The 27,814-nt window shown below is 38.2% G+C and overlaps 2 protein-coding genes across 6 annotated transcripts; one reads left to right on the top strand and one right to left on the bottom strand.

Moving 5' to 3' along the window:
* Positions 1–1,750: 1,750 nt before the first annotated feature.
* On the bottom strand, positions 1,751–15,195 carry LOC105023304 (glucosamine-6-phosphate isomerase 2). 2 transcript variants are annotated; one of them, XM_010892395.5, is made up of 7 exons: positions 15,061–15,195; positions 14,571–14,738; positions 13,783–13,884; positions 13,229–13,411; positions 8,919–9,103; positions 6,068–6,242; positions 1,751–4,326 (listed from the first exon to the last, which is right to left on the bottom strand). In XM_010892395.5, exons 2-7 carry the CDS (start codon positions 14,692–14,694, stop codon positions 4,268–4,270), a joined length of 828 nt encoding a protein of 275 aa, XP_010890697.1. In that variant the 5' UTR covers positions 14,695–14,738; positions 15,061–15,195; the 3' UTR covers positions 1,751–4,267. The 2 variants fall into 2 exon arrangements, with proteins under 2 accessions (XP_010890697.1, XP_010890696.2); XM_010892394.5 differs by having other exon boundaries at positions 14,571–14,718.
* A 146-nt stretch (positions 15,196–15,341) lies between these two features.
* Positions 15,342–27,757, top strand: rrh (retinal pigment epithelium-derived rhodopsin homolog). 4 transcript variants are annotated; one of them, XM_020054333.3, is made up of 8 exons: positions 15,342–15,439; positions 18,306–18,412; positions 19,297–19,487; positions 21,783–21,882; positions 22,064–22,217; positions 22,324–22,492; positions 22,668–22,846; positions 27,508–27,757. In XM_020054333.3, exons 2-8 carry the CDS (start codon positions 18,307–18,309, stop codon positions 27,611–27,613), a joined length of 1,005 nt encoding a protein of 334 aa, XP_019909892.1. In that variant the 5' UTR covers positions 15,342–15,439; position 18,306; the 3' UTR covers positions 27,614–27,757. The 4 variants fall into 4 exon arrangements, with proteins under 4 accessions (XP_019909892.1, XP_019909894.1, XP_034153223.1 ...); XM_020054335.2 differs by lacking the exon at positions 15,342–15,439 and adding an exon at positions 15,457–15,639; XM_034297332.1 differs by lacking the exon at positions 15,342–15,439 and having other exon boundaries at positions 16,998–18,412; positions 22,405–22,492.
* Positions 27,758–27,814: the final 57 nt, after the last annotated feature.

Here is a 27,814-nt window from a genome sequence, read left to right as displayed (position 1 = left end):
GCTGAGTTCATCATTTTAATCTAAGTACTCCGTTGATATGCCTGTTTGGGATCGCTCTGTTTATGAGGGATACAGCTAGGCAAATCTATTATGTGAATTGCTTGGGGGTTTTGGTTAGTATTACTGGTTAATACCACAAACATAAACAAGCAGGTGCAAAAATACATCCCCCGGAAATGTTTCTTATAATATATTTGGACACTTGCTTAATTGTCAAATACATTATGTAACCAGATAAAACAAATCACACACAAAATAACTTTGAAACCATTTATTCAATAAAAATAAACAAACCTTGCAATTTCCTTATGCAGAAAAAGTATGTAAACCAGTACATTTAGCATCACATAAAATGGCTAAAATGAGAAATCACATCCAGATTTCCATAAGGATTCAAAATTTGGCCTGGTTAGGTCTTTACACACCATATAGGTGTGTGGTAAAACATCATGCCAAGATCAAAAGTTATGCAAGGGGTGACAGGTTTCTAAGAAAACAATTACACAGAAGTAGTGTAATCCATTAATAGCACCAAGCAGTTGTTTTGTGGGCATATTCTGTGGTAATAAGCATACATTTTAATATAACTCATGCAGAACTGTTTAAAGCAGAAGAAACAACTCCATCTAAAAAGTGAGGAGATCTACTACACAAAATGAACTTAACAATTTGAAATTGAAGGCAAAGCTATTTAAAAATGTAATCAAACCACACCTTAGTGTTGGCATGGTTACTTTGAAAATATCAGAGCCAGTACAGTAACATGTCATTTAGCAGACGGTTAGTGCATTCATCGTAAGATACAGTAACAACAACCCAATTGTACTAAGTAAATCTAAGTTCAGAGGAGCACAAAGATGTACGTTTTCTACCATGCCCTCTTCCACTGGTATTTATGATTTTGTACCTTAGCAGAGAGTGACACCTTGTGTAGAAGACGGACACAATTTTTTTTTATGTTTTATTTATTCCAATGGCTATCATGAACTCCAATTTAAATTCGTTATTTGTCCTGGGCAATGTAGTTATATACTCAGAGTTGACTCGGTTCACAACCCTTAAAGCTGCACTAGGTAGGATCTTTTTAGGTAAAAAATTCAAGTATAAACATTTTGTGTAACCTAAGGAGTCCCTCTACGAGTTGTTTAGCAATACAGATGGCTCAGTGCCAGTGGAATGTCAATTAAAACCTTTTGGTGCGTAAGGCTACTTTCTAGACAATTCGGTTCCAGCAATCTAGTTCCAGCCAATCGCCTTCTGTAAGGTGGGCTATACATCCAATCGCCTTCTGCGAGGCAGGACTTCCTCGGCTTATTTTGAGAAAGCTCATTTTACCTGGAATATATAGAGCATGAGTACGCCATGGGGTGTGAAGTTTGCTTAATGTAAGAAACTATAATGGCAGGTAGAGACCAGGATGGCAAATTGCCAAGTCCTCCCTTGTCTACTACAACATACACTATGAAAACTGCAAAGAAGCAAAAGAAGACTAGCTCTCAATAGCTAGCAACAAGGAACCCTAAGCTAACGTTAGCATGGCTAAGAATAACATCAAACTCTGGGTTAGTTTATCTTGGAACAGGTAATTCTAGAATTCTATTTTTCATATTATTATTTGTACGTTATTCTCTTTCATGGACTGGTACGGAACCTCTTTCTGACTGGTGAGTTATTGCAAAATGTTGTAATTGATTTTTATTTTAATGAACATCCTCCCTAGTGCAGCTTTAATAAATAATACTAAACAAAATACATTTCAAGAATCATCTTTATCAATATTATTAAAACAAAACAAATCTCATAAAATATGGCCATTCCAAATGGCAATACAAATAATGATGAATGCTTTTCACTGTGGTGCAAACTTAGCAAGTGTAACTGACTGTCATGTCAAGAAATCTATGGAGTGTTTAAAGCTTTGAGTGACATTTAATAAAGTATAAAGTAACTAAAGTTGTATGTTCTGATTGAAGCATTAAGGTAGATTGGGTATACAGATGGTGACAAGGTAGGGTACGTATACAAAGGGTAACAAGGTTGTTTGGGTATACAGAGGGTGAAGAGGGAGTTTGGGTATACAGAGGGTGACAAGGTAGGGTGAAACAAGAGTCCATCATTACTTTAAGACATAAAGGTTAGTCAATCAAGAAACATTTTAAGATCTTTAAAAGATTCTTCAAGTGTGGTCACAAAAACCATCAAACGCTGTGATGAAACTAGCTCCCATGAGGACCGCCACAAGAAAGACGCAGTTACCTCTGTGGCAGAGGAGTATTAGGCTCAGCAGTCTCAAAATTCCGCAATTAACGGCACCTTAGATTGCGGCCCAAATAAATGCTTCACAGACTTCAAGTAACAGACATCTCAACATCTACTGTTCAGAGGACAATATGTCAATCAGGCCTTTGTGGTTGAACTGCAGCAAAGAAACCACTACTGAAGGACACCAATAATAAAAGAGACTATAATAAATGTACACTAGACCAGTGGAAATCTGTCCTTTGGTCTGATGAGTCCAACTTTGAGATTACTGGTTCCAACCACCATGTCTTCATTAGATGCAGAGCAGGTGAACGGATTATCTCTGCATGTGTGGTTCCCACAGTGAAGCATGGAGGACGAGGTGCGATGGTGTGGGGTTACATTGCTGGTGACACTGATTTATATAGAATTCAAGGCACACAATCAGCATGGCTACCACAGCATTCTGCAGCGACACACCATCCCGTCTGGTTTGCGCTTATTGGGATCATTTGTTTTTCAACAGGACCCAAAACACACCTCTAGGCTGTGTAAGGGCAATCTGACCAAGAAGGAGAGTGATGGTGCAGCATCAGATGATCTGGCTTCACCAGGCGGTACAGGTCTCTCGGTTCTTGCACCAGCAGGTTCAGGAACAGTTTCTTTCTGCTTTAACCCTGCTGAACTATGTGACTCCCCATCACTAACTAGACACCCCCTCTGCACTACTGGACAGGTCTGATAAGATTGTATAAAAAAAAAAAAATCCAGTTCACGTGTCATTGCTGCTATTCCTGTATTTCATTTGCACATGCCGATTTACACCTTGAACTTCCATATTAACCCTGCCCTCATTGCACATTTAGAACTGCTGCAGTACTTGTATTTTCAATTGTTACATACATGCCTACCTCGGGAACCTCATTGCTCCTATCACTGCATTTCAGTTGCACATGCTACCCTACTCCTTCAATTTGCCTTGATTGCAAATTCAGAATGCCATTGAGAACTGCCAAAACTATTTATCTCACATACATTATACTTAATACCTGTACATTTTCTGTAAATTTGTGAATTTTCCACTGCACATTTAGAATTGCCATATGTAATGTATTTGCTTTAATTGCACACCTGTACATTCCACTTGTATGTATATATAAAAAAAAAAATCTGAACTCCTCTATTTGCACTTTTGGTTAGAAACAAACTGCATTTTGTGGTTCTGTGCTTATAATGTTCAATGACAATAAAGTTGAATCTAATAAATAAAAAAATAAAATCACCTGACCTCAACCAAATTGAGATGGTTTTGGATGAGTTGGACCGCAGGATGAAGGAAAAGTAGCCAAAAAGTGCACAGTATATGTGGGAACTCCTTCAAAACTGTTGGAAAAGCATTCCAGGTGACTACCTCATGAAGCTTGTTGAAAGAATGCCAAGAGGGCAAAAATGTCAACAAGGCAAATATTGGCAACTTTGAAGAATCTACAATATGACATGTATCGGTTTAACACTTTACTATATTTCCATGTGTTATTTCATAGTTTTGATGTCTTCACTATTATTCTTTCACTATTATTATGTGGAAAATAGTAAAAATAAAGAAATATATTTGAATGAGTAAGTGTATCCCAAATTTTGGCTGGAACTGAACATAGAAGAAAAGAGAGAATTAGACAAGGCAATTGTTAAGACGCATGCATCTTTGAGTTGTGGCTGAGTGTTTGGATGGGAGAATTGTTCTTTTAAATTTTTTACACAGTGACCTAAAAGGATTTATGATATTTTTATGGCAGCATTAACATATCAATTGAGATGGCATTTACATTGAGCTTTCATAAGACCCTAATGGCATAATAGACAACGCTGATTTCGAGAAAAGGAAAGGGGTTATGAATGACTGCAAGTTTCATCCACTGTAATAACCTCTCTGGCACAATGTATTGCTTGTTGTTATCCTACCAGCAACTCTAGGTCCAACCAACATTTTAAGATCTGTAATTCTTTGACTAGATTCCATTCTCCATTACTGGTCCTTTATGCTGAGTACTGGGTCCACCAGTTGGTTGTGAACGTGCATCAACCCTGCAGGGAAATTAAAAGATTGAAAGACATAACACATAAAACACCTGCCAGTTCCAAAATAAGTGCACAATTCTTTTACTTACAGTGGGGAGAACAAGTTTTTGATACACTGCCGATTTTGCAGGTTTTCCTACTTACAAAGCATGTAGTGGTCTGTATTTTTATCATAAGTACAATTCAACTGTGAGTGACGGAATCTAAAAAAATCAACAAACAAAAATCCAGAAAATCACATTGTATGATTTTTAAGTAATTAATTTGCATTTTATTGCATGACATAAGTATTTGATCACCTACCAACCAGTAAGAATTCCAGCTCTCACAGACCTGTTAGTTTTTATTTAAGAAGACCTCTTGTTCTCCACTCATTACCTGTATTAACTGCACCTGTTTGAAATCGTTACCTGTATAAAAGACACCTGTCCACACACTCAATCAAACAGACTCCAACCTCTCCACAATGGCCAAGACCAGAGAGCTGTGTAAGGACATCAGGGATAAAATTGTAGACCTGCATAAGGCTGGGATGGGCTTCAGGACAATACGCAAGCAGCTTGCTGAGAAGGCAACAACTGTTTGTGCAATTATTAGAAAATGGAAGAAGTTCAAGATGACGGTCAATCTCCCTCTGTCTGGGGCTCCATACAGGATCTCACCTCGTGGGGTATCAATGATCATGAGGAAGGTGAGGGATCAGCCCAGAACTACACGGCGGGACCTGGTCAGAAAGCTGGGGCCACAGTCTCAAGGAAAACCATTAGTAACACACTACACCGTCATGGATTAAAATCCTTCAGCGCACGCATGGTCCCCCTGCTCAAGCCAGTGCATGTACAAGCCCGTCTGAAGTTTGCCAATTACCATCTGGATGATCCAGAGGAGGAATGGGAGAAGGTAATTGTGGTCTGATGAGACAAAAATAGAGCTTTTAGGTCTAAACTCCACTCGCCGTGTTTGGGGGAAGAAGAAGGATGAGTACAACCTCAAGAACACCATCCTAACCGTGAAGCATGGAGGTGGAAACATCATTCTTTGGGGATGCTTTTCTGCAAAGGGGACAGAATGACTGCACCATATTGAAGGGAGGATGGATGGGGCCATGAATCGTGAGATCTTGGCCAACAACCTCCTTCCCTCAGTAAGAGCATTGAAGATGGGTTGTGGGTGGGTCTTCCAGCACGACAACGACCCGAAACACACAGCCAGGGCAACTAAGGAGTGGCTCCGTAAGAAGCATCTCAAAGTCCTGGAGTGGCCTAGCCAGTCTCCAGACCTGAACCCAATAGAAAATCTTTGGAGGAAGCTGAAAGTCCGTATTGCCCAGTGACAGCCCCGAAACCTGAAGGATCTGGAGAAGGTCTGTATGGAGGAATTGGCTAAAATCCCTGCTGCAGTGTGTGCAAACCTGGTCAAGAACTACAGGAAACATATGATCTCTGTAATTGCAAACAAAGGTTTCTGTACCAAATATTAAGTTCTGCTTTTCTGATGTATCAAATACTTGTCATCCAATAAAATGCTAATTAATTACTTTAAATACATACAATGTGATTTTCTGGATTTTTGTTTTAGATTCCATAACTCACAGTTGAAGAGTACCTATGATAAAAATTACAGACTTCTACATGCTTTGTAAGTGGGAAAACCTGCATAATCGGCAGTGTATCAAATACTTGTTCTCCCCACTTTAACCTATGTCCTGCATAGTAAAACCTAAACAACATTCTAATTCCATGCTCACCTTTAAAATACTTGACTGTCTTCACTCTCAGCTCCAGGGTGGCATCTTCATCACACACAAAGATTGTGTGTGGGTGCTGCTGAAAGGCTGAGACAGTCCACATGTGGTTGACCCCCTCCTCTATGGCTTTGTACAGGGCAAAGGCTTTGTGGGCTCCCGTGATAAGAATCATGACCTAAAATAAACAATCAATACAAGACTACCATTGAAACATTGAAAAACACAAGAAAAAGAACCAGGCAAACCTAGTTCGGCCAGCCCACGATTAGAAAGGATTAATTTTGTTGTCCCTAGCTGGATTCGATCCACGGTTTTCTGTGGCAGACTGTGTTTTTAACCACAATGCAATTTAAACAGCAGGTGGCATTGCACATGATACATGGGTAGAGATGTGGTGTTTATTTACTTTAGCACTGTCAAACCAGTTAGTTGAAACCCCATGGTTCTCCAAACTAGTTCCCTACATTATTAGCTGACATCCAAACCAATAACAGGATTGCTACACAACATTCAATGCATTAAATTAGAAAGATCACATCCAAATGCCTCATTTGTTTTGTCCGTGGCGAGGCTCGAATGCCTGTCGCCTACCTTGCAGTCCACATCTGTATCCACTACACTATTTAACAATGGGTAGTCAGTCAGTCAGTCAGGCAGTCTGTCAGTCAGGCAGTCTCTCACTCGGTAAGAGACATTAGCTCAACTTGGCCAGCTCCGCTTACGCAGTGCAGCAATAACATACGTATGATTTTAAAATGGTAACACAAGTTAGCATTTTTAAAGAAAATTAGTAGAGCCAAATTAAGTAAAACAATTAGAAATGTTTTTATATATATTTTTTTTTTATTTTTTTTTTACAAATGAAGATATTTGTACTGTGAAAATTGTGTCTTCGAAAGGTATTCAGGCCATTCTCTTTTTACACATTTTGTTGGTTTATAAACTATATTTTTCCCTTGAATCTACACACAATAAAGACAAAGCAAGAACATGTTTTTAGAAATGTGTGTCAAGATATTGAAAAAAACTGAAAAAGAACCAGGCAAACCAAGTTCAGCCAGCCTTCAGTTTAAAAGTTCAAAATGTTGTAGCCCTCACAGAAATCAAAACCGTATCTCCCACGTGAGAGGCGGTGTCTTTAATACACCACAGTGCTATACGTTTGCCCAGTCACTAGACACCAATAAGCATTGTGGTAAACTGACTAACGTTTCTTATTACAAGCTTTTACCTCCAACACAAATAGCATCTAGGAACTGTATGGCATTGGCCGTTTTAACAGCTTATTAGCCAGTAATAGGCTTACTAGTATCTACTAACTTACTACTTGGAATAGACATAAGAATTGTGCAATTGTTAGCAAGACTGAAGATCATACTGCCAAAGCTACTTCATGGCACAAAAACATTTGTTTTTCCTTCATTCGTGAATGACATTGATACAGAGAGAATTGTGGAAACCCCTACTCTTTCACTGCCTAAGAGGTTTTGATTTAGCCTATATTACCCCAAAAAGCATGCCTACTTTGAAAATCCACCAGAAACAATTGCAATACTGTATAACTGTAAAAACAGTTTTACTTTAGGCATACTATAACGTAGCTACTAAAGGTTGTAGCCAGCAAAGTTTTTGTCTATCCTGAACAAATCCTAATGCATAACTTGTTTTGACTGTAACGAGATTCGAACGCGGGTCCAGCAAAAACTTAAATATCTAAATCTACATACTCTTCAAATAGCTTCCTTTGATAATCCTGGAGGTGTATCAAGAACGTTCTTGGAGTTCACCGGTGGCAAATTCAATTGATTGGACAAGATTTTGAAAGGTACACATGTATAAGATCCCACCCTTCAGAGAGTACATCAAAGCAAAGACTAAGCCATGATGTCCAAGGAACTCCCTGCAGATCTTGGGCCAAGTCATAGATCTATGTAACCCAACAAGAAGGGCCTTTGTCAGGGAGCTGACCAAGCACCCAATGACAACTCTAACAGAGCTTCAGAGTTTCTCTGCAAAGATAGAAGAACATGCCAGAAGGACATCCATCTCATCAGGGCTTCATGGTAGGGTGGATAGATGAAAACCACTCCTAAGTGGAAGACACATGAAATGTCTCTTGATGGAGCATGAGGAAATTATTCTCTGGTCTGATGAAATGAAAATTCTATTATTAGGCCATAATGCCAAGCATCAAGTGAAAATAAGATAGAACTCATCACCTGGCTAAAATCGTCCTTACAGAGAAGCATGTTGGTGGGAGTATATTGCTATGGGGATAATTCTCAATGGCAGGGACTGGGAGACTGGTCAGGATTAAGGGAACGATGAACATGAACAAAATACAGAGGTCCTTAAAGAAAACCCGATCCATGTTGGAGTGGCTTCGGGACAATGCAGTCAATGTCCTTGAATGGCCCAGCCAAAGCCCAGACGTGAACCCTATTGAACATCTGTGAGAAGACCTGAAGATCCTAGTCCAACAGTGCTCCCATCCAATCTGACAGCGGTAAGGAGGATATACAACAAAGAATGGGAAAAATTACCTAAATTCAGATCTGCAAAACTGGATTCATATTCAAGAAGACTTAAAGCTGGGAATCCTGCCAAAAGCTCTTCTACAAAGTACTAAATAAAGGGTCTTAATACTTTCATATGAGTTAAGATTTTTCTTCGCAATAAATTAACACATTTCTAAAAACATTAGTTTTGCTTTGTCATTATGTAGATTAGTGGCAAACAAAAATAATTGTATTAATAATAAATGAAGGCCAAAACCCAACAAAAACAGGAGAAAGTGAAGGCATGTAAGTACTTTCAGAAGGCACTGTAGAGGAATTCAAATTTACTCTACCTCTCGGGCATCCATGACTGTCCCCACACCCACAGTCAAGGCCATAGTGGGGACCTTTGACAGGTCGTTGCCAAAGAAACGGGCATTGGCTACTATGGTGTCCTTAGCCAATGTCTTCACTCTGGTTCTGGAGACTAGACTGGAGCCTGGCTCGTTGAAAGCAATGTGGCCATCTGGTCCAATACCTTGAGGGAAAATTATTACTTTAATTAAAGGGACTTGGATTTAAGCAATGAGGCCCAGAGTCAGATAAACAGGTGAATGCCATTTCCATGTCTTTCCATGAAGAAAAATATAGGTTAATTTGATGTTTCCACAGACTTTCAGTCATAGAGCTACAGTAAGACTAATGAGCGGTTGTGAAAATGATATCCATGAGTGAATCTGACTTAGAACGTGCCTTCACTGACAAAATACTGAACCATCAATTTAAAGTAATACTGCAAGATTAAAGATTTAGGTTGTTGTACTACTTACCCATTGTTACATAAACTCATAGGGACCATTTTTAAAATCACTGCAGGCAGTTTGGAGATGATTAAGGCTAACAAATTGTGGCATAGTTACTGGAATTCTCTGACCATAAAAGTCAAACTTCTCAAAATCAGGAAAATAGACAAAAACATAAAAATCTTGGTGGTAGGTCATTTAGTTTTACAACAAATGTCTGCAGAGCTGTGGTAGTGGTAATGCTAATTGATCAAATAATAATAAATATTATGGGGGCACCAGGTAGCCTAGCTGTTAAGAGCATCTGACTAGTGACTGAAAGGTTGTTAGATAAAATCCTAGAGCAGCAAAGTCAAAAAACTGTTTTTCTGGCAGTTTGCATGAATTGCTCCCAGGCCGTTTGTGTAAATGACTACAATCCTTCACCCTTCTGTGCAGTTTAGCCCAAACCAGCTTGCAGGGTTTAAGTCTAGAGACTGTGCTGGCCCTTTATTGATTTGAACACTACATCTTGTCATTTTCTTCTAAGGTAGTTCTGACACAGCATGGAGGTATGTTTTGGGTCATTATCTTGCTGTAGGATGAACCCATGCCCAAACAGGCACACACCAGAGGGTATTGCATGGCACTGCAAAATGTTGTGACAGCCGTTTTGGTTTAGGGTGCCACGGTGTGCAAGTCACAGATGGGATCCAGCAAGATCCCCAGTCCATCACGCTTCCACCTCCATGTTTGACAGTTGGTGTCACACAGGGAGGAACCACCCTTTCGCCTACTTGATTGCGTACAAAAACCCTGTGTGATAAACCAAAGGATTCACATTTTGATTCATCGGTCCATAAGACCTTCTTCCAGTCTTCAGTACTCCACTGGTTGTGCATTATAGCCCAGACAAGCTTTTTCTTATTTTGCCATTTAGCAATGCCTTTCTTACTACTACTCAACCTGTCAAACCATTAGTTCGAAGTCTTCTCTTCAGAGTTAAAACTGATACATGCTTAGTACGAATATGGTTAAACTATTCTTGAAGCTGTTGTCCTATGAGCTGCTTATCATGCAAGCTGTTGACTCTCAGAAATGTGTCTTCTGCTTCGGTTATAGCTTTCGTTCTGCCCGAACTTTCTGTCAGTTTCCTCCAGTTTAAAAGTGCCTTTTGATGGTGTAGGGAAAAAGTACTCACTGGCAGCCCTTTCTTCCTACCTCTGAAAGTTTTTTTTTTTTTTTTTTAAAACCTCTGGCAGTTTACCACTTATTTTTGTACCATTTCAGTTTATTCACTGGATTTGGACTGCTTAAATATCAATAAAAACTGGAAAGATTTGGGTGTTCTACAACTTTTGACTGTTAGTGTAAATTTCTCATTCTTCCTTTCCCTGTGATTGCAATGGGATAACAACATTGTAATTTTTCTATTATGCACCTATGACCTCAAGGAAAGACATTGCAGTCTCTATATATCTCTATGTGACAACAGGGAAAGAATAATGAAGTAGATAAAATCATGATCCTTAAAGTAATCAGTAACATTAATGCATTTATAAAATATTGAATACTACGTATAGCTTTGTAAGACTACAAATGACCAACCACCCATTCAAAGCTCTACTGAAAATGGTTTTAAGAAAATATGCAAAAAGAAATACAGAAACCAACAAAAATTGGTATCCATGAGTGCCGCTATGTAATCATTTTGGAATTAAAATAAACAGAAAAGGCGATTTCCTTGTGCAGAAAGTGTTACCACACCACTACCTTCACATTATGAAAAGGTTAAAATTAAGTAGTCAAATGTTTAAAGAAAATCCCTAGAAAATCACAGGGAGGGTCAAACTTCACATCCATTTCAGATCAGTTATGTTTGGTCTTTACCCACAGAGCAGGAGTGTGGGGAAACATCATGCAAAGAGCAAAAGACTGTCCTCAATAGGGCTGCATAACACTGAGATTATTTTGTCCTTGATAGGGCTGCATAATCATATTGATGAAATCATTTTACGATATGACTTGCGATATATATAAACAGATCCTTTTGAGGTGGTTTGGCAAAAAGAATATGATTGGCTCTGCCTATAGTATCTGTAGTGTAAAATCACTGTCCTGGTCAACTGCCTTAATTCTACGTGGCATTGATTCAACAAGGTGCTGAAAGCATTCTCTAGAAATGTTGGCCCATATTGATAGGATAGCATCTTGCAGTTGATGGAGATTTGTGGGATGCACATCCAGGGCATGAAGCTCCCGTTCCACCACATCCCAAAGATGCTCTATTGGGTTGAGATCTGGTGACTGTGGGTGCCATTTCAGTACAGTGAACTCATTGTCATGTTCAAGAAACAAATTTGAAATGATTCGAGCTTTGTGACATGGTGCATTATCCTGCTGGAAGTAGCAATCAGAGGATGGGTACATGGTGGTCATAAAGGGCGGTGGTAGGCCGTGGCATTTAAACGATGCCCAATTGGCACTAAGGGGCCTAAAGTGTACCAAGAAAACATCCCCCACACCATTACACCACCACCACCAGCCTGCACAGTGGTAACAAGGCATGATGGATCCATGTTCTCATTCTGTTTACGCCAAATTCTGACTCTACCATCTGAATGTCTCAACAGAAATCGAGACTCATCAGACCAGGCAACATTCTTCCAGTCTTCAACTGTCCAATTTTGGTGAGCTCGTGCAAATTGTAGCCTCTTTTTCCTATTTGTAGTGGAGATGAGTGGTACCGGTGGGGTCTTCTGCTGTTGTAGCCCATCCGCCTCAAGGTTGTGCGTGTTGTGGCTTCACAAATGCTTTGCTGCATACCTCGGTTGTAACGAGTGGTAATTTCAGTCAAAGTTGCTCTTCTATCAGCTTGAATCAGTCGGCCATTCTCCCTCTGACCCTCTATTATCAACAAGGCATTTTTCACCCACAGGACTGCTTGCATACTGAATGGTTTTTTCCCTTTTCACACCATTCTTTGTAAACCCTAGAAATAGTTGTGTGTGAAATCCAGTAACTGAGCAGGATTGTGAAATACTCAGACCGGGCCGTCTGGCACCAACAACATGCACCGCTCAAAATTGCTTAAATCACCTTTCTTTCCCATTCTGACATTCAGTTTGGAGTTCAGGAGATTGTCTTGACCAGGACCACACCCCTAAATCCATTGAAGCAACTGCCATGTGATTGGTTGATTAGATAATTGCATTAATGAGAAATTGAACAGGTGTTCCTAATAATCCTTTAGGTGAGTGTATATTACATTAGGTGAAGCAACGTTAGATTAATAATCCAGGAAATAAATAGTGATTGGCAGGTTGTGTTTCAAACCTGCTTCCTACAGTTTTACAGACGGGTGCACTACCCACTGTTTCAAATAAGGGACTTCTTGTTAGGGGTGGTGAGTAATAGCGTTACTAGGGTAGGTACAATATGTTACAAGTGATATTTTTTTCTAACCATAACCCAAACATTAACCCTAACCTTAAACCCATTGCTGTAATACCTAACCCTACCAAACCAAACCTTTTTCATTTTATAACCTTAACTAAAAACTTAACCCAGTGCTGCGATACCTAACATTAACTGCAACGTTAAAGTGCATTTATTACATGTTACAAGGAACAATAAAATATCTCAGATTCAACATTTGATATGTTGTCTCTGTACCATTTTCAATTGAATATAGGGTTTAAATGATTTGCACATCTTGGCATTCTGTTTTCATTTCCATTTTACACAGCATCCCAACTTTTTTGGAAATGGGTTGTACTATAGGTTACCTTTACATTAGTTCATCTGTCAACAGTGTTGAAACCTAATACACAAAAGATTTTCAGGGGTGTACCTACTGCATTGTAAATATAAAAACTGACCTCCCACAAACAGGTCAATTCCCCCAGCCTGGGCGATTTTCTTCTCAAAGGCCTCACATTCTGCTTCCAGGTCAGTGGCATTACCATCCAGGATATAGACGTTAGCAGGATCGATGTCAATGTGCTTGAAGAAGTTATTCCACATATAGGAGTGGTAGCTTTCTGGGTGGTCCCGGGGCAGACCTATGACACATGTGTTTTTCTTTCTAGTTAATAATATTTCTTACACATGTTAAATAATCCACTTTTGTGTGTTTTAATTAATTCTACTTGGCTGTACTTATTCAATAAAACTGGACATTCTTACATTTAAAGATTCAATTAATAAAAAATGGCAGTTTCTACTGAAGTCCTGCAAAAGTCAGCTGAATTCCCAGGAGTGGCCAGTCACCTCCCTATTCTCTGGTAAATTAGTGCTGAATTAGCAGATATTTTCTTCCTGGAAGACTAATACCACTAGGTCAGATCATTTTGTTTGTTACTAAGGGTTTGGCTTGGGCTAAGGATTCTATCTGTGTTTTGCAGTGTAATTTGTACCATAGGATTAAACTTACCCACATACTCATCCATGTTGAAGGTTTTCACATATTTGAAAGAAAGATCCCCATTTTTGTGATATTCTATCAACTTTTTATAACAGCCAAAAGGTGTGCTTCCTAAAAAAAAGGACAAATGTGATACTTGCATGCAGATATGGGCAAAAATTACAAAATATCCAATGACCAACGTTTCTAAAAAGAATACATTTGTCAGACTTCAACAGGCAACACCACCTAAATACCACCCAATTCAAATGTAATTGTGACCTAGCTTTATTTCTTCTAAAACAGCACTTAAGGGATTTCTTCATTTTAATTGCATGTTTGTTTGATTACTTGATAGAACAAAATGTGTATTATAAGTCATAAATGTGTCTCACAGTTAATGGGTTTATTTATCCCTCATCCCTAAGTTTAATCAGGAAAATATGAGCGTGTGGGAAACTCTAAATAGGTTGGTAAGGGCGAGGGGTTTGTTTGGGATTAGACTAGATGCCCATCAGTACTGCACATGGACCATTCCCGGAGTAGGCTTTCTCTGCAGTACATGTTTAAACGCGCCCATATAGCATCTTGGTATGCAATGCTTGGCTTCCCCTTCCTTTAAAAACAAGTGTCTGGTCCATAGTTATAAAATAGTTGGATAAGGTCTAGTGAGAGGGAAACTGGTGTTGTTATTATGTGTTATTTGTTCAATCTCAAGCTTGTTTTGCGATTTGATAATTCAGTGTAAATCTTCTGGCAAATACCTTTCCAAATAAAACAAGCTGTACTCCATCTTTTGTAAATAAACCAAAATATACCTGTGGGTAATCCCAGGGTGAAGTATCTGTCGGCACTGGATTTAAACTGGATGATTCTGTTGCGGATGTATTTAGCTGCCCATTCACTGGCCTGGTTATAGTCCTCCAGGATCACAAGTCTCATTTTAGAGGTGTGGAATAGAAAAATCTAACAGGGAATAATAACACCTACTGTATGGTTAATTTGGTAATTGATATATTAAGCGAGTTACATAACTAGTGTATTCTAAGCATACATAACTAGAATGTTACCTAGCTAACAAATTAACCCGTTAAATCGCACTTCACTCAAAAATGTTACGTTGCTGGCTTAGTTTATAGGTAGCTAGCTAGTTAGCTAACGTCACCGAATTCAGAACCTAAACCATAATATAGCAAACGACAAATCGCAACAACAAGATTTCCTGGCTTTGACAAAAAAATATCTGTTAAACAATTCTTTGTGTGTATCATTATTACTTGTAAAATAGTGTTGTAAAGTAGGTCTCACCCTGGCTGGTGTGAATCGGATCTTTTTCGAGTTACAGATTTTTTGTACAGCCAGTGGACTTTATAAAACGAAAATGTGAAAATACAGAAATGTGGTCCACAAATAAACGTCACTAGAAACGTCATTAACTGGTCGTTTCCGGTTAGAAAAAAAATTCAGCTCTCTAGAAGTCGTGGCTCACCTCAGTTAACACTATGGATATACAGTGTAGATGGGACTTAGTTTTATCTGACGTCCGAATAGCTCCGCCATCTTACCTGGGAGCAAATCCTCTATGGTGTTTAGCAAGGACCAGTTCGGGAAAGTAGTGGCTTGACTTTTAAACACATGGTGATATTTTGTACCCAGCAACAATTGCTCCACAAAAGGAAAAACCATGGTTGGAATCAATTTTCATAAATCCCAAATATTATTTGCAATATGATAACATACTGTACTTAATTTTATATAGCGTGCTTTTTAATGACTGAAAAAGAAAGCTTACTGTAGCTGGGTACTTAAATGTGCACTTTCAGGATTCTGGCTTTATAACCGTGACTGTTAGCTTGCTATAGTAAATTAATCAACTTTGCTTACAAGGTATGTACTACGTAGTTGGTACTACGTGGGAAAAGGTTTTCATTGTGCAAGATGACGCTGTGTTGTTCGGTGCATTTAACAAATAATAATTGAAGCTTGATACTTGTAACAAATGTTTTGGTAAAATAACGTGATTACTGTATATAATCAGCAGATGGCGATGTTTGGTAGTGCTTGTTCACAAAAAAGTAGACTAGCTACTCCTATTTCTGTTTTCCGGTTACTATGCTAATTATACCGTACTAAACTTTATTTGCTAGCTCCGTTTAGTGTACTGTAACATACATATATTATATAAAATCAGTTAATTGTTATCACAGGATATAGAGAAATATACATTTGCCCTGTATTTAAGGTATTTTTCTGTCTTCCTAAAATTAGATACCATATAGCCATTTTGTACTAATTTGTATTAACAAATTATTGAAAACTATTTCAAATGAAGTTGTTTGTAATCATTCTGGAAAGTACAGTTTTTGTATGCATTATGTTATGCATAATATTAAGTAAATAGAACCATTATCACTTTTACCATGTGATTCTATTGTAGCTGGTTTAGAACAGGTCCTGCTTAAGATGGCAGCCAAACTGCTCCATTCTGATGTATAAGGTCTTTATGACATCACCATATATAGTGTTCTGTTATCCATGGTTTAGACACTAGATAGGTTGATGTCATAGAGCCCCTATACAGAGGTATCAAACTGGTTCCACAGAGGGCCAAGTGTATGCAGGTTTTCGATTGGATAAATTAGGTCACTAATTGGTTAAGATCTTCCTTCACCTGGTTCAATTTGATCTAAGTTGGGCACAAATTGATAGGAAAAACCAAAAAACCAGCATACACTCGGCTCTATACCGCTTTGACACCTCTGCCCTGCACAGTACATCATAATGGAGCATTATAGTGGCTTACCTGGGACTAAAATGTATAATTGACCATTTAAAAATCCTAGCAATCTACACTACCCCATAATAACAAAGCAAAAACACTGTACCAGTATATAGGGAAAATACTGAAATATCTCATGAATGTAATTCATATGAAAGAAGTTACAAAAGACTATCACAAAATAAGTAAAATAATACAAAATAATGATAAAATAGTGTCTCTCTTGGTCTTTTTTTGCACTATTTTTACCACAATCAATCAAAATGCCAAAAACTTACACATTTTGTTCTATCAAGTAATCAAACAAACATGCAATTAAAATGAAGAAATCCCTTAAGTGCTGTTTTAGAAGAAATAAAGCTAGTCTAATAAAAATTTAAATCTCCAAATTGTTCTATATTTATTACAAATCTGAATCAGAAAATAATTGATTGCATAAGCATTCATCCCCTTTGCTATGACACATTTTAATGAGCTGTTTTGAAACAATTGTATTTTGAAATCACAATTTGTTGAATGGAGCCCACCTTTGTGCAGTCAGTGTTTCACATGATTTCAGTTTAAACACCTGTCTCTGGGATGTCCCACAGTTGGTTTTACAGTTCATAACAAATCAACATCATGAAGATGAAGGAACATTCAAAGCAAATCCGGAATACTGTCATTCAAAATACACAATCAGGGGTAGGATTTTAAGAACCTTTCCAAGGCTTTGAATGGCCCTAATGGCACAGTAAAGTCAGTTTTTAAGAAATGGAGAGAACTGTGAATTTGTGTAGAACTGACCCTAGTCAGTTGGCCTCCAAGAGTTTTATGGACCTACAGTCGTCCATGGCTGAGTTGAGGGACACAGTACAAATTCCATCAATAGCCCGTTGCTTTACAAAAGTGTCCTTTTTGGGAGAGTGGCAAAAAACAACAACACATCAGATATCAGCTAGAGTTTGCCAGAAGAGATGTGGGAAAGTGAAAGAAGATTCAAGCTTAACATCGCATATCTTCCAGAGAACATCAGCATGGTCGTGGCTGCATTATGCTATGGGGATATTTCTCTGCAGAGGGGTTGTGAAAACACCTGGCACTTGGGAGAATATTTATCTTCTAGCAGGACAATGAAATATATCAAATATAAAGCCAAAGCCACACTGGACCAAAATGTTCTGGAGTGGCCCAGTCAAAGCCTGCACCTCAATCTAATATATGGAAAGAGCTGAAAATGTAGGGGGAACTTTGTTCACCAAAGTTCCCCATACAATTTGATGGAAATTCTGAGAATAAATAATAACAATAAAACTATAGGACCCTAAAGCAAAAAAAAATATATTGTATAAACAGATAGGAAGCCAGTTGGATTTTACTCCATTTTAATGCCATCATGCATCTATTATTAAATGTTTTGCCTATAATAAGCTGATACCGATTGCTGGCCAATATATGGGTCCATTCCTACTTATTATGTTCTCCAGTGCAGTTGTATTATTCTTTCAGGACTCACATGGATTTCAACTCCATTATTCAGATCTCCCATGTGACTTATAATCCTCACTTGTTTTACCCCCTACCCATGTAACACCCAAACAGCAACCTTCCTGGTATTTGGTAATAAGGGGATGAAAGTATGCTCTAATACCTCATTCACTGTATTTGCAGAAGATTTCAGACTTCTCATTTGCCCACTTTCATTATTTTACTGTGGACAATCTGGAAAGTTTCTCGCTGGTGTAGAGAATATTTCTTCTTTCATTGTTTTTCACTTTGGAAACTGTAACACTAGAATGGAGTCTGGATTCAACACCACAGAGGCAGTCCTTCCCTACGGAGGAAAGAGTGCCTTTTCACAGTTGGAGCACAACATAGTGGCGGCGTACCTTATTACTGCAGGTACAGATGCTCTGCATTTAATCCACAACATTACTAATCAACTGAATTAATGTAGGATGCACCTTTTTGTTCACATTTTTACACGTGTTTCTCATCATTATTAATTAGCTAGTCAAACAACTATAATAATTAATTTCTAACATATCATACCCCTTTTGAAGCAGCTGAATATATATCTTAGATAATGGATATATTGGCTTCTGTATTTGATTTATACAGTACTGTACACTTTTCACCCCCTACTGAACATTATACCTTTGTAGTGTCTCCCATGGATATGGGAATTTATGAGAGAGAAAAAAGGAAATTTTACTACTAATAATATACAAGAATTATTGAGAGTTACTTCGACTTGGAATTATGATCAGCCATATCAGTGATTACAAAAATAATATTAATAACTTCTTAGATAGGTGTTCATTTTCACTCCCCTCTGGGACACCTAAATGTCTCTTGTCTCTGATGTTAGCACTTTTCAAAGTCCCACACACAGTGTTTCTTACTCATAAGAGGGAAGGCTTTCTCTGGCATTCTCTTACTGCTCAGCCGGCTGATGTCATTATGTAATACATAGGCCTACTAATCAAGACTGAAATAGTTCTACATGAGTTAAAACTGACTTACATGTGAAAATAATATTGTTTAACTTTTGTTGTGGATAGTTCAGTTGAATGGCTTGCTCTGTCTGGTGTAGTTTGACCTGCGATTTTAGGCTGATTCACTAGAACTAAAAATTGTTGTCAGCTTTGATTTGTTAAACAGAAATGTGGCTATTTTAGAGAATAAATAAAGACAACAGAGCCATTCATGTTCTTAAGCTGAGCAGGCCAACACCTATATCATGAAATCATGAAGATCTGAGTATTTACATTTCCTTTTTGCAGGTGTCATCAGTTTGGCAAGTAACATTGTGGTACTGGCAATGTTCATCAAGTTCAAGGAGCTGCGAAATGCCACCAATGCCATAATCATCAACCTGGCCTTCACCGACATTGGAGTGGCCGGCATCGGCTACCCCATGTCTGCTGCCTCTGACCTCCATGGGAGCTGGAAATTTGGCCACACTGGTTGCCAGGTTGGTGGAATGTGTGGTGCCCACTGTGCACGTCAATGGTAAATAAAAAACGTTATTGCTGGAGTCAAGTGTCAGGTTCTAAGCTACAGTACCAACTGTAGACCACATACACTTGGGCGCAATGACAGGGTGAGCCCTGGCTCAACAAACAGTTTTCGCTCTCTGTTCCGTTCCTCTCTGTCTTCCTCTACTTACCTGTCTCTCTAGACTCCTTTCCACTATCCTGAAATTTAAATATTACAATAAAAAAAAGTTTATCTTAAAATAAAATAGCCATATTGAAAATCCTGGGGAAATTAAATACGTATAAACATATAAATGTAGAATTCTCTGCAATTAAATTAGATTCAACTATATTTTTATTGAACAGTACAAGTACAGTACAATGAAATGCAGTTAGCATTTAACCAGAAGTGCAAATAAAGAAGGGCAGAAAATGTACACGTATTTACAAGGATTAAGTATATGTATATTACCAGTGGAATGTGTAGATGAGCAATTCTAAATGTGCAATTAGGCATATAGAGGAGGGCAGAAAAAAAATCGCAGGTTTAGTGTACATTACAACTGGGATAATAGTTATTCGTTTTCAAAATGGCAAATGAAGGAGTGATGTATTAAGGTAACATGTGCATCCGAGTTGCAGAGATAGCTGCAATGAAGTCCCGAGGTTGACATGCCTGTGTAACAACATAAAGAAATTGAGGCACAGTGGCAATTCTAAATGTACAAAGAGGCAATTTGAATGTACAAAGGCAAACAATATGTAGATTCACAAATGAAATACTTTATAAACTATAGAGATTGGACTTGACTCAAGACTTGAAGATTATGACTTGAGACTTGCAAAATTGAGACTTGTTTCCATCTCTGGTAGTTAGTCTAGCCAGCACTCTAATCTTGTAGTGATCATGTTTGAATACCAAACAGGTGCTGATCTCCAGGGGTCCCCTTTGATTTGATAATAATTTCCAATCTTGTTAAAATCTACACATTTGCCATGTCTTATACCATGTTAAGAAAATTTGCTTGGCAAAATGGTGTTATGTTCTCGCCACATTATTGCGAAATGTGTGGAATTACAGGAATATAGGAACCTGCATAATTTTCGCTGTGCCCTATGACAGAGAGTTTAACTAATACAGAGCAGCAGAAAGCAGCCAATCAGTTTCCAGGGCAGAGTTCAGCAAATTCATAATACATTGGTACATTGCTATGGTCCTCAACATACCGCTTGCACAGATTGCATATTTTGCCACCTAAAGACATTTAAAACCAGATTAATCTTTCTTTAAAGGTCTGTAGTACACTATCTAATTACTCCCCATTTTCAAAGGGAAACACTACCTTTTCAAAAAGTATGTACTTTATAGTCAAAAGCTCCACTGTCTTTTGTGATGTAGTGTTTTTACTCTTCTAGTGATGACTGATAGCTACTTAAAATTAAAAAAGTTGAACCACAGGTGCTTGCTTACAGAGCAAAAAGAGGAGCTTTTCCTGCCTAACTTCAGGCAATGTTCCAACCCATCATCCCAACCAGGGCTTTTTGTTCAGCCACCTCTGGGCTCTTGGCCTGTCCTGCCTTCATTATGGGTGCGCCTTTAAGGGCATCTCCATGGTGAAGCAATTCCTTTTTGTTTGGATATTATTCCCCCAATTAAATGAGTTGTGATCACATGACCAAACAGGAATCAGGAAGGATCAGCCAATGGGTCACCAGCCAATTAAGTTGAAGCCTGTTAGTCCGAGACTGATGCTTCAATACTGCTTGCAAAATGGTAACAGAGTGAACTGCCCATGGATCGGATGACTGGAGTCCTTGACGACCTTCCTCAAACACCCAATATCATCATCACTTAATAGGTCATATGTAACATTGTGGATTGGTTTGAATTGAACCTCGGTGCAAAAACCACATGTGGCCAGGCTAAGAATAACCTTTCTTACAACATTTTCTTGTTCTGTAATTATCTGAGATTATTTGAGGAATGTATCAGCAATTGTGCTCCATTATCCCATGGGATGCTAATCTGGGGCTAAAGTCTTGAGCTTGACCACTGTAGATGAGGTGGGGGGTTTGACATGACATACTGATTTGAAATGCTAAGGAGGCCCAAGTCCAGTCTGTTGTTATGTCTTATAATACCAAGGTGTATCTGAATACATTTCTAATTTACCTAATATATGGATGATATAAAATAAATGGTCAAGGCATCCATCAATTATCAGAACCAAAATGTTAATCCTGCTAACCATTCTGTAATAAGGGATGACTGTGATGACTTTCTCCTCCAGATCTATGCAGCTCTGAATATCTTCTTTGGGATGGCTAGTATTGGACTGCTGACTGTTGTGGCCATTGACCGCTACCTAACCATCTGTAGACCTGACATTGGTATTCATTAACCTTTAAATTACTTACATGGATGTTATTTATATTACATGTCTTTAGTCTCCTCAAAATCACATTGCAAACCGCTATGGACTGGTAAAATCTAAGCTTAACTTACAGTGACCTGACCAGAGTCTTCAACATTGAAATCATAAGTAGGCCTGTTCTTCCTATTTTACTGCAGGGCAGAAGATGTCAACCCGCTCATACACACTCTTAATTCTGGCTGCGTGGCTAAATGCAGTGTTCTGGTCCTCCATGCCTGTGGTGGGTTGGGCTGGCTATGCCCCAGACCCCACTGGTGCTACATGCACCATCAACTGGAGAAAAAATGATGTGTGAGTTGGCATTTGGATGGTACTTAAAATAACTTGAATTTCAAGGATTATTTGGCATGAAGATTAAATAAATATTATGTCATTAATCATACATAGTCTTTTACAGGGGCTTTGTCTCCTACACCATGGCCGTTATCGCTGTGAACTTCATCATCCCACTGTCGGTAATGTTCTACTGCTACTACAGTGTGTCTGTTACCATGAAGAGATACAAAGCCAGCAACCACTTGGACAGCATTAACATGGATTGGTCAGACCAGTTGGATGTAACTAAGGTACGCCTTTTTTTCTCATTCCAGTCCTGTGTTTACATGTCTGTTCTAGCCCTGCTTTTGTAACTTCAGTTAGACTCACAAGCAGGACTTTCTGGTTATAACAAGCATTAACGGTTGGCAGAATGTGCAGTAAATCTATATTCATATTTGTCTCTGATCTGTTGTTTCTGACTAGATGTCTATTGTGATGATTGTCATGTTCCTGGTGGCATGGTCACCGTACTCTATTGTGTGCCTATGGGCCTCCTTTGGGGACCCCAAAAAGATTCCTGCCCCCATGGCAATCATTGCTCCACTCTTTGCTAAGTCTTCCACATTTTACAACCCCTGCATCTACGTGATTGCCAACAAAAAGTAAGATTTCTTTACATTTCCCACAGTGACATTTATGAATTGTTGTGCTAAATAGAAAGTGTATGGTTTTTAAACATCAAGGGAGGCACCTCAGCAATGCAAGACAAATACAAATGTGAGCATGTGATGACGTGAAGCATTGTGTGCAAAATGTGCTAGTAAAGTCAACATCAAATCTTAGTAGTGTTCGCATGATGTCTCTTAAGTATCGTCTTAGTCACCCCACCAATACATAAATCCCAACTATGTCCAATAACTAAAGGAAAATACAGATTGTATTTTTTAGCTTTATTGCCTTTTCTGAAAGTTCTTGGGGCGTTCGCTGTCATTAATGCGCATAACACTTCAAACTAATCACATATTAAAACTGTCAATTAACATTCCACTGACGTAATCAAAACCAGTGAAAAGCATTGCGGGACTGTATAGGTAGTTGTATTTATAGCTAATTCAAGCTAACATTACCTGCATGTTTAGCGAGAAAACAGCATTACCTTTAAATAGGCAGCACTTATCAAGTACTAAGCACATTACTAGTCAATCAGCTATGCAAATAGACAAAGAAATATACTCAGTTAGCTTTGCGACTAGCAGCAACAACAATACCTTGGGGTGAACATCTCTTATAGTGACCTACTTCCATAACTCAGCCAATTGAGTGAGGTTTGATGGGTGTCTACCATGTGTGCTGTCCAGCGACAAAACCTTGATTGAATAAATGTCAGGACTTTGACTTTGCCAATCCAAAACACAAATCAGCTTTCTCCTGGGCCATTCTTTGGTAGATTTGCTTGAATGTTTTGGGTGTTTGTCTTGTTGGAAGACTCATTTTCGGCTCAGCTTTAGCTCATTGACTAATCGCCTGATGTTCTGTTCAATAATCTCCTAATTTATACCTCAGAACTCATGGTTTCTTTGATATGCTGTCGACCAGGTTCAAAGGAGGAAATGCAGCCCCAAACCTTGACATTCCATAACCATGCTTGACTGTTGGGATAAGGTTCTTTTGGTGGTAGGCAGTGTTGGGTTTTCGCCAAACATAGCAGTTTTAATTGTGATCAAGAAGGTCAATTGTGGACTCATTTGTCCAGAGAATGGATTTCCAGAAATCACATACTTTCAAGCAGCTCTGTAGGTACATGGTTTCCTCCACCTAGAATTTCCCAAAAATTGAAGAGGGGAAAATGTTGGGAGCAACGTTTAACAAAACAGCATTTTTATGAAAACACTTTTTTGAAAATGTTGACCAAATTTTGGCTTTGTGCATTTAATTAAAATGTTTTGGCCTAATAATGAAATATAGTTAACTGCCAGTTTACTGTTACCTTCAGTTGGTACCATCTAGCCTAAAATTCATATCATTCAATTTAGGCTAATTAGATTCATTGTTTTTTTCTTTTACTTGCTTTGTTTGTTAACGTCATAACGGTGTGCTTGTTTGAGGACCACTAACAATTTATAATATTTAATGTTAATATCTGAAGTGCAAGGAAAGCGAGTGTGTAAAAAGGAGAGGCAAAATTAACACAACAAAATGGAGAATCACGTTAGTGATTTAATGCAATAAGCAAAAAACACAGCACCACACAGTCAAGCTATAGGACACAATAACCTGTGAGGTGTGAGTGAAAACAGGGAACTTGAACAGACAGCATAATTAATGATGAGGAGCAGGCAGAGATGGGAAAATACATCAAAATGTATTTTAAAATAAGATACTAAACACCATAGTTTTAAGTGTATAAAAAATAAACTACAAAATACAGCAGCCACAATATATATAAAAACTTCTGTATTTTTATATTTGAAAAACACTTTTACAAGGAGCATGAAATCACTCCACTTCCATCAATCAACTTATTTGTTCAATCCCTTCACCAGTACACTGACTCAGTTGATTAAGTAGACAATGTTTGATAGCTACAGCTTTCCTCTGCCTAACAAGTCTTGTGATAAATCTGACATATGCAACCAGTTAACAGATCAAATATTCATATATCCCTGTGATACCCAGATTAAGTTTAGTTTAAGTAAAGATTAAGTAACCAATAGTTTAATGTTTAACTAACAGTTTGCTAATGACTCAGTATCTTAATTTAGTTACTTGGTGTTTGGTAATTAAGGTCCTACTTTGCATCAGCAACACTGACTCAATGACAAGTCATTCATAAGAAGACAACTGATGGCACCTTTATTTATTGCAACAAGTTACTAAATAATTAATGATTTGATTGTTAATAATAAATATAATAATAAATATGTCAGGCAGCTACTTCAACGATTGATTGGTACAATCATTTTGGACACCTATTTGGAAGTTGAAAAAATTTATTTTCACCTTGTCAACAATTAAAATTATTATTAAATTATTAATATGTTTTAATTTTAAATGTAGTCAGAAATGTAATCAGAAAGTTGCAACCAAACTTTTTGCCACGTTCCATTTTACTCAGAACTGGGAATGACGTCACACCTGAGTTAACCCAAGTTGAATGCGTTCCAGAAGTCCAGAAGTCCAAGTCAGAAAACAAGATTGACGCCCCCATTAAAGCCAAATGGAACTTATTAACCCAACTCCAACCACTGAATCTATTGAGAGCCACAGAATATAGGTATGGACACATACACATTAATAGTGTAGTAAGAACATTTACTTCAACTCCAATAGGGAATACTATAATAGAGAATTCTGCAGACCAGGTATTCCAAAACAGTTCAAAAGTTCTACCAAAAACAGTCAAACTTATGTGTGAGTGTGGGTGAGAGTATGTGTGTGATTGTGAAAATAAGGCACTCGTGTGTGCATTTAACAAGTAACACCATATTGTGGCATTATAATGTAATGTTGTACAACACTGAAACACCTATTTTTCCTGTGCACAACCGACGAAGACTGGAGGTAGCAAACTAACAATAACTGTGAGGGCTTATACCCGGGTCAAATAGTTAATAATAATACATTATATTTACATAGCGCTTTTCAGGGACCCAAAGACACTGTACAATATGACATGGAACAGAAAACAAACAGAAAAAAAAGAAAACGAAAACAACAAAGATTGAGATTGTGGGATTTGGTGTGGCTATGGGTAGGCAATTTTTAACAGATGAGTCTTGATGGCAGATGGGGATAGTCTCAGAGTCTCGGATGGTTTTGGGGAGAGAGTTCCAGAGCCTAGGAGCAACCCTTGATTATGGCCTGTCACCAAAGCCTTGGAGCTTGGACTTGGGGATTATGAGGTGGCCTGCAGTACTGGAACGGAGTGTGTGTGTTGGTTGATATGGAAGAAGTTCGGAGAGGTGGGCAGGGGCAGTATTGTTTAGGGCTTTATATGTCAATAGGAGGATCTTGTAGTTGATGCGTTGGGAGATAGGAAGCCAGTGTAGCTCAGAGAGGATAGGGGTGATATGCTGCCGGGACTTGGTGTGAGTGAGTAGTCTGGCCGCAGAGTTCTGAACCATTTGGAGCTTATGGAGTGATGTAGATTTGATGCCGGTAAGTAGGGCGTTGCCGTAGTCAAGACGGGAGGTTAGCTAGAACAATACGTACATTGGGAAACGATTTAGCATAGGTTACTAAAACGAACACCAATGAACTGTAAAAATTTTTAGCAATTTATGCTAAAAATCTATGGAAAGCTGGCAACGTACTTGTTTTACACCTTGACCTTCTTCAGATATGATACATGTTCGGTTCTGATCTCAACAAGTCTGGGCATATTACTGAGTAGGCACTAATCAGAGGTAGCATTTTTATGATGTCATCATGTAAACAAATATGAAGCCATTTTCATTAACCTAATGAAATACAAATAACAAAATCCTATTTTGTGGAGCGCCCGAGAGTGAGAGAGCACGCAGCGCCACGTGGAGCAATCGTGACAAAATTAAAGACAAATGAAATCATTATAGACTAGAGCACAGACTTGTTTGAACCTCACCTGACAAATTATGAAAAACATAACCATGTTATCGGTGCAGGCTATGGACCACACTATTTTCCATTATATTTCCATATAGCCAATGCTAATTTACAGAATATGTTGATTTTCAGCATATATCAAACCACAGTTTTGTTTTTGTAAAGTTTTGTTGTTATTATTATTATTTATAAATACTTAAAAATGTATATATTTAAGTAAAACATTTTTTATTAAAATAACAAAACAATTTGTAGATGGCTTTATTTCATAAGTTGCTAATATTCTGAACTCATTCTCTCCATATACACTAGCAAGTATTCTAATAAATGAGGAATTGAAGGTTCAGTGTATTTAAATGGATGGCTTTAGATAAAAGTATTGTAAACTTAATTGAAAAATAACTCCACAATAAAATATTGGTCAGCAAGTGTTTTCAGAGGTTGAATAACATATAGTCTGAGCATTCAATGGAACCACGCCTGCATACTGTAGCTTGTTACAAGTCCACATTAGGCATGTCTGAATACCAACTCCCGGAAAGAAGTTGGAAAGGTGTATATTTACTGAATCGAAATCAGGCCATTGTTGATCCTACTTTATAATAAAATTATAAAAATCCCACAGTACCAGTCAAAAGTGTTGACAGACTTTTGACTGGTACTGTATATGTATTTAAACTGTAAGTACTTATAACTGTTATTCATATTAACTGCTTATCCTTGGAAACTTTTCCTTCAGGTTCAGAAGAGCAATCACAGGAATGCTCCGCTGTCAAACCCGACAACAGATCACCATCAACAATCAGGTTCCCATGACGATTTCCCAGCTCCCTTTGACCCAATGAGAGAGGATTGCTATACGTTGATTTTACTTCATTCCCGACTGATTACACCTTTTGTTGAATGTACAGCTGCTAAAGGATGGGATGTGAAAGCAAGTTTAAAAGATTCAACCATATAAAGTTTTCTAGACCCTGGCAGTAGTCAGGAAGGACCAGGAATTTACTCAATTTTAGAGTGCTGAGGTAAAGCTCTGTCACCCATTA

This window comes from Esox lucius, chromosome 15 (assembly GCF_011004845.1).
Source record: "Esox lucius isolate fEsoLuc1 chromosome 15, fEsoLuc1.pri, whole genome shotgun sequence".
NCBI classification, from domain to species: domain Eukaryota; kingdom Metazoa; phylum Chordata; class Actinopteri; order Esociformes; family Esocidae; genus Esox; species Esox lucius.
This window is presented reverse-complemented; position numbering and strand designations above follow the sequence as displayed.